Genomic DNA, 13,976 nt, shown 5'->3' on the forward strand with positions numbered 1-13,976 from the left:
TTCGTGTTTTCATCATCTGTTACAGCTAGAATTTAGTGTTTCCTTAGACTTCAGTTATTCCTGTGGCTTATGTTTATTTTGTGTTTTAATATCCACTATGTGTAAGAAAAAAAATTAAGATATCTTCCCCTCCCCATCAACGAAAGGAAATAAGGCAGTTTTCTAACTGCACTTCTAATATTACTTCAGTGAGAACCCCATAACCAACGATCATAAGTAATTATAAAATCATCAATGAAGGACATAAATATCCTCCTTAATCAGGCAGTACATGAAAAACAGGTAGCTTCCTAACATATATTGACAGAAATATAGAGGATATAAAACGTTACACTTCCAAAGAACAGGTATTTACCTTTGTTGCAAGTTGTGACACTGAAGATGAAACTTCATCATGAAGAAACTGGTCTTTATTCTCAAAAAAAGGATAAAGATAAAAAAGGCCGATAGTCAGTTTTGGTTTGACAATTAGCAGTGACACATTTTAGAGCATTCATAAATGCTTTTATTCTATTCAGCCTATCATAAAAGAAAATTGACAAAATACAATCACAATGCAAAACTAAGCGAACACCACTATTAAAATAAGAAATGTGAACAAAACTGCACTCGAAATGATGAAAAATGCTGCACCAGATGTTTTAAAAAAAAAAAAAAAAAATCAAACCCTACAAAACCAAAAACCCCACAGCCAAAAGAAAGATCAAGAAAACCTTTGCATCATAACAATTTTAGTACGATTAAAATTAAAAATTTTATTTGAATCTTAATAATTGTGTCTGTATTTTTTGGATCTACACTGATTTTCTGAATACCATACTAGATAATGGTCTATGCAGTGTCTGTAGGCTGGGGGGAGAGGAATGTCCCAAGATAAATTCCTCCTTCACATTAAAAAGCATTACATTTCCTTAACTCAAGGACAGACTTTTGCCCACATTCCTTTTCCCTCCATTTATAACTGTAGATTTCTGAAGAAAACCAGAGTACTGAAGATACTAGTGGAGGTAATTCAGTAGGGTAGCATTTCTGTCCATCTCTTGAAGTAAGCTGGTATCTTAGTATGCTCAGACCATCCTGTTACTATCAATGATCTCTTCCAAGACAGGACAAGTAAAATCAGTGTCAGGAGTACTTTAGGGGCCAAAGATAGATATAGAAAGTGGGGCATAGCATACAGGAATTATGTAATTTTAACTTTCTTCAATCTGTGTTTTAATGAAAAAAAAGTCACTTTTTTTTTTTTGCTCTACATATAACTCCAAATAAAAACAGTCCCCAAGTAAAAAACAAGAATAGCTACCTATAACTGAAATTATTTAACTTCAATTCCAAGAAAAAACAAAATTACAACAGAATGGTTTATAGAAAGCATCTTTGAAGTGGCAGTTTCACAGAATACCCTGTATTCACTTTGGTCCATTTTTTCCTTATGTCAGCCACTTATTGTTTCAAAACCAAATTTATCAACTTCCTTTTCAACTACGGTAAATGCTAAGGAGTTGATATGCTCTTTGTTCTGTAAGCTTAATTTTTGTTTTAGGGTAGCTCCACACGCACATATCCCAAGACACCCAAACCACACAGTATCCCAGCTCCTACGCATTACCAAAGACCTCCTTGACTTTGCTAACAGCCATCAGAAAGAGGTGAGAAAGCCAGCATGAGAAGTGTCAGGTATTTCTAGTCATGTGGGGGCCCACATGTATCAGCTTCATTTTGAGAGACCAGCTTCAAATCCCATGCATCTTTTTTTTGTTATGGTTGTTTTTTATATATTTTTTTTTTATATTTATATTTATTTATTTGCCAACTAGTGTTTCCATTTACTTTATAGGCAAAACTTTATATTATAAAAGGGACAAGGATGGAGATAGGAGCACTTCTAGAACTAGTATGAAAACCATCGCACTATAGTTCAATAATAACTGTATGTTGAAATAGAGCAACTTGTAGATAGACAGCTTTACTTGTTGGGGCAGAACACAAAGTCAGGAACTCCTGTTATCATTCAAAATGAGAATATTACTTCCTGTGGATCTTAACAAGTTATTTAACTTCCGGACTTCAATTAGCTGTCTTTAACACAGGAGGATATTATTGTAGATGGGATACCAAAAATGACAAAGTTAAGATTTGTGTAGTACTCTAAAATGGAATTCAATTACTTTGTGCCCCCCCCCCCTTTTTTTTTTTCTTTCTTTCCTTTTAAGAGAATCATGGACAATGTTTTAAAAGGAAATGACACACACACACACCATTTCAGAAGTTTCCTTGTTTCTCCTCAACACCGTCAGCTCTCAAACTTTTGGATGAGGTTGCAAAGCCTTAGACTTAACATGATGGGATCTCTGCTTGGACACAGGGTAAGACCTAGAGAATACCTCATCTATTTGTCCAAATTTTTACCAAAAAGCAAAAAAAATAACAAGAACTAGAAAAGCCTAAAGGTGAAGTATGGTAAGAGGAGGAATTATCTCAGACATCCATAGCTGGCAGAGCTACCAGTTTCAACAACCAACAATACTGTCTCCAGAACAAACAAGACACTGTTAGTACCTTCCAAAGAAATAACACCCCTCATTTTAATTCTTCCAGCTCTCCAAATACCTTAAGAAGGATAATGAAAATATGAAAGTGCATAAAGAGACTTCATGCTCTACTAGAGAGAAGAGAAAAGATGGATGTGTGAAGGCATACAGCCTCTAGCAAGCTAGAGCACAGGGAAGCAAGAGCACAAAGCAACTTTCACAGTGCAAGCTTTTAGGGGAAAACTGAGAGCTGCAATGAACACCTCATGTGGCTAGGGAGTCAGCATAATAAAATGTGAATACCACTGTTGATAAAAAATGTAATTCACAATAAATAGGAGACAAAAAGGGGTATTTCTTTGCTGCTTTAAAAGTGTGACAACTAGGGCTGTGTTTCTGTGTTAATACGGTGTTATTACTCACGGACGTACAAGGTGCTACCTCATAAGGAATGAGACAGTAGTTTGCAGTAACTGCTCAGGCAGCGGAGGCTGACGGTAAGACGACAACACAAAGTTAAAAGATACAAAAAACAAAGACTAAAAGATATGAAACCCTCACGAAAGCTACTGGTGAGAATCCAATACCTAAAATACATTTCTGGGGGTGGACGACCTATCAAGTATCCATAGTATCTTTTTAAGATACACTGCCTATGAAAAGGAGACTTGGACAACTGTGGTGTGCTTGTGCTATCCATCCATACACCCCATGTGCTCACAGTAACTCTTGATTGAAACTGGCCAGTAGGTTTGAATTCAGCAGCCTCAAAGAGACTAGATCTCCAAACGTTTTGTGGAAAATCCATCGCTAGGGAAAGCAGAGAGCAGCAGCCTAATGCCCCACGGCAGGAGCATGTGTGGGGGTTCAGAGCCAGCCCACATTGCGGGGAGGGACCTGCGCACTGTGCGGTAGGGATGGGATGCGTATTAAAAAATAAATAAATAAATAAAAATGACAGAGGGCAAGAGGAGAGGGAGGGAGGGGACCAGTGCCACCACTGGAAAGAGCCGAGGAAAAAACACAAGAAGTCATACACAACCCATCTTTGTTTGTTACCCACAGAATAATTTGCGTTTTTCAGTGATACACATTAATACACCCTCTTCTGATACATATTCTCTACTTCTGTTACCATTCACACATCAGGGAGCCTACAATTTGGTTTTTCAAATTTTCTTTAGGGGACAATCTACCGTACAGCTACATTTGAAGAGTAAAGATGAGCTTGCTTTATAATGCTGCATAACACATGCTGACACTGAACACTTATAAATTATTTCAGTATTTTAATCTGGTCAGTTTACGGTTACAACAACTCATTTTTTACTTCATTTTAAAAGAAAAACACGGACCACATTATAGTATTTAGTAACTAATAGGTGACTAAATGCTAATGCTAGTGGGAAATGCTGATCAGCAACTTGAATAGCCTTCCAGTTCTGGCAGGGGAAGGTTGGTATGCACAGTGTGTTTTCATAAGGAAACAAGTGCCCTTTTGTTGGACATACTGCAAACCATAAGGTACTCAAGGGATTAATTCAACTAGCACACAAACCTTTTTGTACAGAGATCAAAATTGTAATCTACTTCCCTCAGCTTCCTTTGTGGTAAAGTAATTAATTAGTCTCTTCAGATCATTCACTTTCATAATTCAGGCCAAGATGAGGAACACTGGACATCAAAGAGTTAAGTCAAATAATAGCATCACCTCACCCTGCATGCCCTTCTTTTGCTCTAGTACATAAAATGGTATATTATCGATTTTCCCTACCCAGCTGTGGAACCCTCCGATTGTACACACACTAGCTGTCAAAGCCAAGCACACTTAAGAGAAAACAAGCATTTATTAAAAGAGTAGGTCCTTTTGGTGCAAATTCTTGCCCTTCTACTGACCTATTACATCCCCTCTACCTATCATCATGTCTTACCAAGGACTGAGTGTGATTTAAAGTCTAGGTTATCATGCCTGTAAGTGCAAATTAGATTATGAACCACAAATACATAATTTAAGTAGAAAAAAAAACCCAAACAAACACCACCTCAAGAGATACACTCCAGGGTAGAATTTAAGACAATTCCCAGTATTCCACAAACCCCACTAAATAATTTAGTGATAGGAGAGGGGAAGATTAAAAAAAAATAATAATAAAATAATTAAAAAGCACTCAGGAAATCACAAACCTGAAAGTTAACCTCTGAAGTTGGAAAGATTCCCAAAACACTGATTACAAACCAAACAGTTGAACAACTATATATACACAGCCTGACCAGAAACAGCACAGATTCGGAAGAGGAGATCAAACTGCCAGATCACCATCTTAAAATACAGCTAACAAAAGAAACAGTTTCCTTGGGTTTGAGTAGGGTCTTGCTATAACGTCAAATGAAAGAAACAAGACTAAAGCAGATTATTAATGCAAAAGCCACTCTGCTTATCTAATCCTAAAACTGAATCAAAAACAATGCAAAATGCACTCAAACATGAGTAAGAAGAAAGCTACCACCAGAAGATCAGTGGCATTGGGCCTCATTTTCTTTGCTGCACCTATAATACACACTTGGAAAAATTCAATGTGTGGATATATGCTCTCTGAGTCAGGAAACTGAGGCAACAGTGATCAAATGTAAGTGGGCACTGCAACAACTATACTATCCTTCAACATATTCCTTTAACACAGCTGAAGAATAAAGCTGAACTGTACCTGAACACTCATACAAAACTGAACAGGCCCTTTACGGAAAAACAAGGTTTGCAATTTTAACAAATAAAGGATGCATTACTCAGTCATACATAGCTTTCTTCCGGGACAACGAGGCTACGTGTTCAGCAGATACAACTCCCGTGCTGAACCATGAATTGCCTCTGTTCCTTTCTGGCAGAGGTAGCCTAGATGGAGATCATTTCATTAGTCTTGTCCATATTTCATCTACTGCTAGATCTCAATCTTCCATTTGTAGGTCCCTAAAGCAAGTGAGTGAACTAAACTAGCCATCTGGGCAGGTGGTGTAAATTGAAAATTTCCTATTAATATCACCGATGAAAAATATTAACCTAGGCATTTCTAAAGTCTGTTCATGCTCAAGAGTAATTCAGTACTTAAAACTCATTTTTCTCTTCTATGAAAAAAAATACTTTTCCACTCCAGATTGCTCACTACACTTAGAAACTACATTATCACAATAAACCATTTTAAATGCCACTGCGACTAAATAGTGACAGTGACTCCTATCCTGCAAGTTTCCTCTGCCAGTCTTTGGCAAAACTGAAAATACTTTGTCCATAAAGAAAAGGAAAATGTAAAAATCTGAGTCTGTTAAAGAATTAACTTTCATCTTGGGATATATTTAGTAGACAACAGTAATCTTGAAACGTGCTTCTAAAATATAAATCATCAGACCATTTCTAGAACAACTTATTTCACTCCACTGACTTTACAAAGTCCAGGTGTCTATTTCAGATACAGCAGACAACTCATCCAATGTATTTAAAAACGCTTCCATCTTCTAGGCCCCAGTCTTTCGTAACTACCTATTATTCACCAGACCAACTGGAAGATGAAAAACAGTTTTCCTATGTTTTCACCTTTCAAATTATTATTAATATTGAATAAATTAAAACTAAGATGATGTTCTTTCCTTCAGCATCCACAGCTGTCAAGAACTTGTTTAGCATTTTCACAAACTCTGTTTCATTCAACCACTTCAGTTATTGCTTCACATTCCATTACATTTTAAAATAGAATATCTAAATTATTTCCATATTTTTACTGTCAATTGATATAAATGGCCAAACGTACTGGAGAAGATTAATTTCAGAATGTAAGTATTTACATAAGAATACTTCTGTAGTTCTGCATTTTATTGGCATTACAAAGAGAAACATCAGAACACCAGACTCCTATGCTCTGTGTTTTTACATCAATACACGAGGTTATTCTATTCATCGTTCACATTGTGCATCTCCTTAGTAAGTGGTTATAATACATCTTACTCAGACTTTGCTTCTCTGAAATATTTTTGGAAGAATGTTATTAAAGATTAAACACCTTAAAAATATTTTTAAAAGCTCAGATCATTATGAATTTAGTTTTGCCCAATTTATAATATTTCAAATATGCTTCAAGAAATGGAAACAGCTGTATTAAGATCAAAATACCATCACTGTCTAAGCCGAAACAAAGAAGGTCAAATAATCAATTTGCCTTCAATTGCTGCGACAATTCAAATATTCCAGTGAAGTTTTCAATTTTGATGAAATTTGACTAAAAATCTGTCAATTATTTAACAATTTATCCATACTAGAAGTTCATATTTGCTTTTTTTTTGACCCAGAAAACAAACCAACAGACGCTAATTCAAAAGACACTAGCTGACATACAATTTTTATTCAGTCATGGCATTTGCAATTAAATTACCTATCTTTAAAAAAGCTCTTGCAGGAGTAATGGCAATATTTTCATAGTATAGTTTCTGCAAAACAGCCTGAATGCATTATTTTTGGTTATAGTGTTCACCAGCATATGCACTGCTCCGTTCTGACCGGCGGCTTTTATCAGCACTTGTGGTGTTCACACAGACCCGTCCTGGAGCTCCTCACAAAGGACCAGCAGTGAAACTTGTTGGAAAAGTATCTCTGATGATGGCAGAACTGAAAGATAGTCTACCCAGTAAAGTGTTCAGTAACTTCTAATAACTCTACTTATGTTACGGATGCCCTCATGCAATCTGGCAAACAGTTTCTATAAAAGCGAGGAAAAAATTATAAGCCTATTTTACCAGTAAAGAGTTAAATGGATTAAAACGATTATTTCTTTCTCAAAAGCCAGTATATTTTCGTTTGTATATTAATGGTAGCAAGTCCAGCACTGCTAGGAGAGTATGGCTCCAGAAACCGTGAAGATACGACAACCCCATGAAGATACAACAAACAGTTTAGGGAAAGTAGATCTCAAGCAGTGATGTGGAGGAGAAGATAGTGGTTTTGTGGATCAGTGAAAGGGACTAATTCTGTATTAGGCTGTAGGGGAGGAAAAGAGACAAGGCTGTTGGCAAACGAGGTGATCAGAGCCAGTAAAGCATAACAGGCTCGAGGAAAGATACAACAAGTGATAAAAATGACAAATGGGGGAGAGGAAAGGGATGTACTAAGAAAAACCTTGAAAGCAAGGACAGAGATTTAAATGTAAATGTCCCGAAACAAAGGGAGGCCAGCTGAAGAAACGGAAACCAAAGGATGAGGAGGACTTAAACTTTATGCCATAAGCAACAACATTAATATCAGCAATGGGATTTGCAGGGACTAGGGGATGGGGAAATGCATTGTAGGTATTAGAAGCTGCAGAGGAAGTAATCACCGTCAGGATGGGAAGTGAGGGTCTGCACAAGAACGTCAGCTGTCTAGACAGAAAGAAAAATAATAATAATTTAAAAAAAAAAAAAAAACACAGACCTGGACTTTATAGAGGAAACAGCAGTAAAGTATTGGACACAAATTCTCTTTTGCACAATAGATAAAACCCACTGACAACCTTCAGCTTACAGGCTTGACTGAAAGAAGAAGATAGATACTGATGTCGTCCATAGCAGGAGAGCAATCAGACAATACACGCTTTGTAGGACTTCCAGGAGTCAGAATAAACCAACAGAGAGGGTAAAGAGGTGAGAAGCAGATCTGATCTGGGTCAACTGCGTCAAGATGACAGTATAAATCAGGAAGTGAAGCACCTCAGAAATGAAAGGGATTGAAAGAAGAAAGCCTAAAGCCCCACAAGACACAGTCAGCTCTGTAGAGCTCCAGGAAGACTGGGAAAAAAGCAGGACCCACTCGAGAAGCTGCTGAAAGATAAATATGACAAGAAGGAGGAAAAGCAAGAAAGGCAGGCCAAGGAAGAGCTCAGGAAAGTCTTTGCTGTCAGTCCCACGATCTAATGTTCAAGAATGATGACAGAATACAGGTGATGGATTTTAGCCAGGAAAATGTCACTGAAATGTCACAAGAACAACTCTGATGAAAGGAAAAAACAGGCTAGCAGAGGAGAAGGTATGAAGGAATTATAAGAGTACTGCAGGCAAAGCCTGAGACACACCAAAATGGTTAGCAAGTGAAGGAAAGGCATTAGCTGGATTAACATTGACTGCTTTATTTTTTAATTAAAAAATACCCTTATTCAACATATTAGTACAACATAAGAAATGCTGCTCAGCTCCCACCCATTCCTGCAGGGCCTGTCTGAGTTCAACTCATTCCAAGATGAAAGCCAGTATTAAAATTGTACCAGAGACCTAAACATCTTCATTAAAATAGATAACTAAAATTCTGTATAGCCAACTTTAAAACATCCAGTGAGCAAGTCTAAACAAAATTCAGCGTAAAACATGTTTTTGCACATATTCTCTTTGAACATAAAAAAAAATACAATCGGGGAGAACAGATCAAGGCTAAGGATCTGAAATATTTTTACATGAAAGATAGAGTTGCAGAAGATAATATAGGTCAGCCTGACACCCATCCACTACCATAATACATAGACGTATTTTAAAGTTGGGTGCCATTTTACGTCAGAGTTACATGTGATATTGACACAGCATTGACATCTCTGAGGACTGATTAGATGATAGCAGGATTGAATCAAGGAGAAGTTAGCCTGTCTGCAAAAACATTGCCTTCCAGAAGTCAAAACCCAACATTTTTCCCCTTCCAAAAATGTAACTACAGTTTGAAGCATAATGACTATATTACAAACTGAATGCAAGTTTGGCATGCATCACTGTACATTTCTAGCATATTTTGGGAGAGCACATTAATTTCATTTTATACATGTGTACTATTTATGTGTGTTAAGTTGCCTTCATGTATTAATTGTAACTTTAGCCAATAAAGCACCTGTGTTGCATAAATTAAAAATATTTATGCTTCAACGCATAAATTAAAACTAACTTCTAAGATTCAGTCTAAAACTGTCTGGTCTAAAAGAAATATACAATAATCCACACATTTATTTACACAAGTACTGTTTCAAAATTTACTTGTCTTTCTTATCTCAGGAAACACCTTACTATTTTAAATAAGTGCTAACAATTCAAAGGACTTGAATGTATGCAGAAACTTTTGCTAAAAAGTGGCCAGAGGCTGACAGTTCCCTCCCATTGCAATTTTCATGTTCTAAAATTTGTTTTTGTTCTCCCCTGGAACAAAATCAAACCATTCTGTATTCCACAAAACCAGAACTGCCAAAACTTCTCTTTTTAGATCAAACTAAGCTTTTCTATTTAAGAACTTCTACAAATCCGAATGTCTGCTTGAGTAAGCCCAGATCAGGCTTCCATATCTAGGATGATTAAAATTTCTGTAGAGTAACAAAGGGGTTTTTTGGGTTGTTGTTGTTGGTTTTTAAACTTATAGTAGACTAATTCTTTGTTGCTATCTGCTACTGCAATGTCCTAATTATTAGGTTGCACAGTGAGAACTCCTTCACTCTTTCTCAGCTTTGAAGAAACAGCATATAGCACTAACATTTCATTACACTGGAACACTTTCAGCCTAGTCTGTTTTAATGACACAGATGTGACTACCAATTTCTTTTCTTTGAAGCAAAAAGTTTCAGCATTATTTATGGCATGAATGGTAGAAGCTTAAGGATTTTCCTCCTGCTTGCCCATTAAAAATGAACATAAGGACAAAAGATAGTTGTTGGGGAAAACAACATACCATAATTCAAAGTCAAATTGTGATGACTACGGTTCATCTTCTCTTTTGCCAAATGACATATCAGAAAAGAACCTAGAGGAAATGAAATCTAACAGTAAACTTCTGCATGAAATCTAACACTGGGCTTTCTTAATTTACTAAAAAGCACTCAAACAAATTATCTGGATTTTGGCCCTCAAGACAGAAAATTAGGGAAGTCCTGGATTCTCTTCTTCTTGATGAAGTAGTCCTTCACTCACAGCTTAAGCAGGCTGTACTGTGACAAAATAAACAGAGCAGAGGCTGAGGAAGACCGAGACTTTCTCTTGCACAGCTAAGGTACCAAGAGAACTGCCCCCATAACTCCTCCAAGCTCTGGTGGTGCTACTGTCTTCCAAAGTCAGGGGTTTGGGTGATGCAGGTCAGGACGCAGCAGTAGCAAAGTGCAGATCGTTACCAAATCCCCCTACACCTTACTAGATTTCACTCCCTTGCAATCATATTACTGGGAGCAAAACCAGGTTCTGATGAAACATCAAAAACATCAAAGACTAAAAGCAAGGCCCTTGAACCAAATCAGCTGTAACAAGCTGAACAAGCGCATTCAGCTACCTCACGCTTTCTCCTTGACACGTCTCTAAACCATGTTTTAGACATACTGTACCTATGGCTGACCTAGAAGCTGCCTTTGATAGATCATGAGAATCACAATGTTATTCAGGTGGTCAGAGTTTTCCATATAGTCTATCTTCCCTTAAAGTGTACATAAACTCTAAAATAACCACATTTAAATGGTTTTTGGGGGGTGGGGATGGGGTTTTTTTCCCCCAGTTGTCAAATCTTCTTGATTCTAACAGGCAAAACAACTAAGAGCTTATGGTCTTCACTCCAGTTTCAAGCTACACTACAGCCTTGCTAACTTTTCCGAATCCTTTATCTTCAAGAATATTTCATTTAGCGCCTTAGAATATTTTTTTTCCCGTGCCACCTCCAATACCAAAAAAGAAACTTTTATTCCAGTGCCATTGGTAACAGACACTGTGGGAGCTGGAAAGGAATTTTCTTAAAATTGATGAAAATGGCAAACCATTTGCACCAGAAATCACCGTCATCACCATTATAACTTGAGACTGCCACTAATGGAACAGAAGCCCAGGACAGTAAAGACAATCAGACAGGACAAAAAAAACCAACAAATAAACAAACAAAAAAACCCCAACCTCTGTTGCTAAAGTAGAGGATTGGGAGAACTGTCAGGGCAGAAGTCTGAAGAATCTTCTGACTGGGAGGCTAAGGTCAGGAGCCTCAGAGGGGGTTTGGAGCATTTGTGGTAGAAAAGAGCAGCAGTGACTAGTCAGTGGGATTTACTGGAAGCTTTTGGTGACCTTTGGTGTTCAAGGAGGGTTTCAGGAGGTAAGCAAGTCTAGGAAGGCTGTAGATAGCACAAGCCAGCAGTTTAGGGAAAACAGTGGAAGTTTCCAGGCACCTGAGGATAGGAACTGTAGGAAGGTTAGATCTTGTATGAGAGGTTGTGGGAGATACTTCAGGTTGCCTCCAACCCCACAATCGCCCTTCCACCCCCTGAAGGGGGTCTCCAAAATGTGTATCTGTTCTTCCTCTCCCGCAGGAGAAGATCCTATTCATCCACATGAATCTTCACAGCTGCTGCCAAACAAGTAGCAAGGGGTAGGGCTCTTCTGTTCACTGTGCAGGGGAAAGGACGAGGCAAGGCTGAACTGGGGAGCAGACTGGTGATTTTAGCTACTGGAAGACGGAGGGAATAACTGCTGCGATTGGGAGCGGCTGCTCTTCGGCAGTAGCCACGCGTGTTGACAACCCATAGCAGTTGTCAACCGTTAACTCGAGCAGAAAGCAGATTATCCAGATACACTCCAGCTCTTCCAGCAAGGTAGGCGAGACAGTCATAGGGTGGGAAGTTGGGTGGGTTTTTGTACCTTCTTTTGAATACAACCTCACCAGTTTGCAGCCCTGGGCAACTGCTTGCTTTAGATATGCAGGTCTCCTGCAACCTCTCATACAACATCTAAAGATACTCTGTGGCAACAGAAGATCAGTTCAGCAACAAAGCAGTATCAGCCAGCGTAACAGGCTTCAGAACTGGACTGCTGCCTAATTGTTATCAAGTTTTTGAAAACAAGTCAACAAACATTCTTTTAGTTGTCTTGCCTGATACTCAGCCGATACCCTTCCTTTCAGGTTGTATTTGTTAGGCAACCAGTACTCTGAGAAGGTCACTGCTGGTATTTAACTTACCATTTAACAATGAAAGCTTTCAAGTAACATTGCGGCTATTTAAAGACAGCCAGCCAACTACTATTACTGAAACTATAGAAAAAGCAGTCCTGCCAAAACGTCAGTGCTCTACGCAAACCCGCACACATCTGCAAATGAAGATTATGTTCTTACAAATCACGGCTCAATGTATCGTGCTTAACAGATGGGCTGCAGTGCCCCTGCCTAGGGCTGGGAGAGAAAGTACCCTGCGGTACGAAGCCACTGGCACGAAGGCCGGCGGGTGCCAGCAACGCCGGAGGCCGGCTGCCGGAAGAAAACAGGGGAGGACAGACCCGTCCGCACCCCAAAAACCGGGTGACAGTCGCACGCCCCGCGCCAACAGCCCCTTCTCCGGCCGCGGCACATCCAGGGGTGGCAAAAGTGATTACTCATGCCGCCGGAGAGGAGGGCTGCGGGAGCGGGGCGCGGGGCCGAGCCTCACGACCCCTCCCCGGGCCCCGCGGGGCTCCCCGCCCGCCGCCCGGCTCCGCGCTCCTACCTGGGGGGCCGCGAAGGCGCCGGCGGCGGCCGGCGGCGGGCCGCGGGGACGCGTCTCCTCCTCCTCGGGCGAGTCGTCCAGCAGAACTTTGCTGCTCTTGTTGAGCTTCCACATGGCGGGCGCGGGGGTGGCGGCTCCCGCCTCCCTTCGTCCTGGCAGCAGCGAGAGGGCCGAGGCGGGAGCGGGCGCTGCCTCCGCGGCCCCGGCCGGGGCGAGCTCGGCTCGGCACGGCTCGGCTCGGCTGTCACCCCGCCGGGGGCTCCCGGGGCGGGAGGGAGGAGCGCTGCCTGGCGGGGCCGGGAGCCCGCCCCCCCGCGACCGCCTCGCCCGCCGGCCGGCCGGCCGGCCTGCTGCCGGCCCCGGCCCGCCCAGCCGCGGCCCCGGCCCCGCCGCCGCCGCCGCCGCCCCGCCTGGCGGCTGAGGGGAGCCGGGGGTGAGGAGGGTCCCGCCCGCGGCAGCGGCAAGGCGGGCGGGCGGGGGCGACGCCTGCCTCGCTGCGCCGCTCCTCACCTGCCGCCGCTCCCCGCCGGGGCCGCCGCCCGCAGCAGCCGCGCCGCCGCTGCCATGTTTGCGGGGGCGGGGGCGCGGGGAGGGGGGGGGGGGGTGCTTTCCCGTCACCACGGCAACCGGCGCGGCGCCGGCCGCGCTCTGACAGCGCCGGGCCCGCCCGGCCGGGTCCGCGGGGCCGGGGTCGGCCCTCCCGCCGGGCGCCTGGCAGCAGCAGCCCCGGCCTCGCCCCCGCGGGGGGAAGAGCCCCCCGCGGCCTTCCGCTGCCACGGGGAGGGGGCCCCCGGGGACAAGGCCGCGCCGAGGGCCCACGCGGGTCCCTCAGAAGAGGGGCCGGCGGGCGCTGCCCAGGCAGCGGCGACGGCAAAATGTCCGTCTTGAGCGGCGCGGGGCACTTGAGGTGGAGCCGGACCTGCCCGTGGCGCGCCCACCCGTGTGCCCGCCGTCCCCCCCC

At 41.9% G+C, this 13,976-nt stretch overlaps 1 protein-coding gene across 2 annotated transcripts in view; it reads right to left on the reverse strand.

The window, feature by feature from the left end:
• LOC115351253 (testis development related protein) overlaps nucleotides 1-13,701 on the reverse strand; it is a 28,793-nt gene extending 15,092 nt beyond the window's left edge. Inside the window, exons 1-2 of one of the 2 annotated variants that reach the window (XM_030037827.2) lie at nucleotides 13,016-13,701; nucleotides 356-415 (exon numbers count right to left, since the gene is read on the reverse strand). In XM_030037827.2, the coding sequence (XP_029893687.1) occupies nucleotides 356-415; nucleotides 13,016-13,129 (174 nt within the window). In that variant the 5' untranslated portion in view covers nucleotides 13,130-13,701. The remainder of the gene's footprint in view (nucleotides 1-355; nucleotides 416-13,015) is intronic. The other variant, XM_030037828.1, reaches the window with a different exon arrangement.
• Nucleotides 13,702-13,976: the final 275 nt, after the last annotated feature.

Source organism: Aquila chrysaetos, chromosome 15 (genome assembly GCF_900496995.4).
Source record: "Aquila chrysaetos chrysaetos chromosome 15, bAquChr1.4, whole genome shotgun sequence".
In the NCBI taxonomy this organism is placed as follows: Eukaryota; Metazoa; Chordata; class Aves; order Accipitriformes; family Accipitridae; genus Aquila; species Aquila chrysaetos.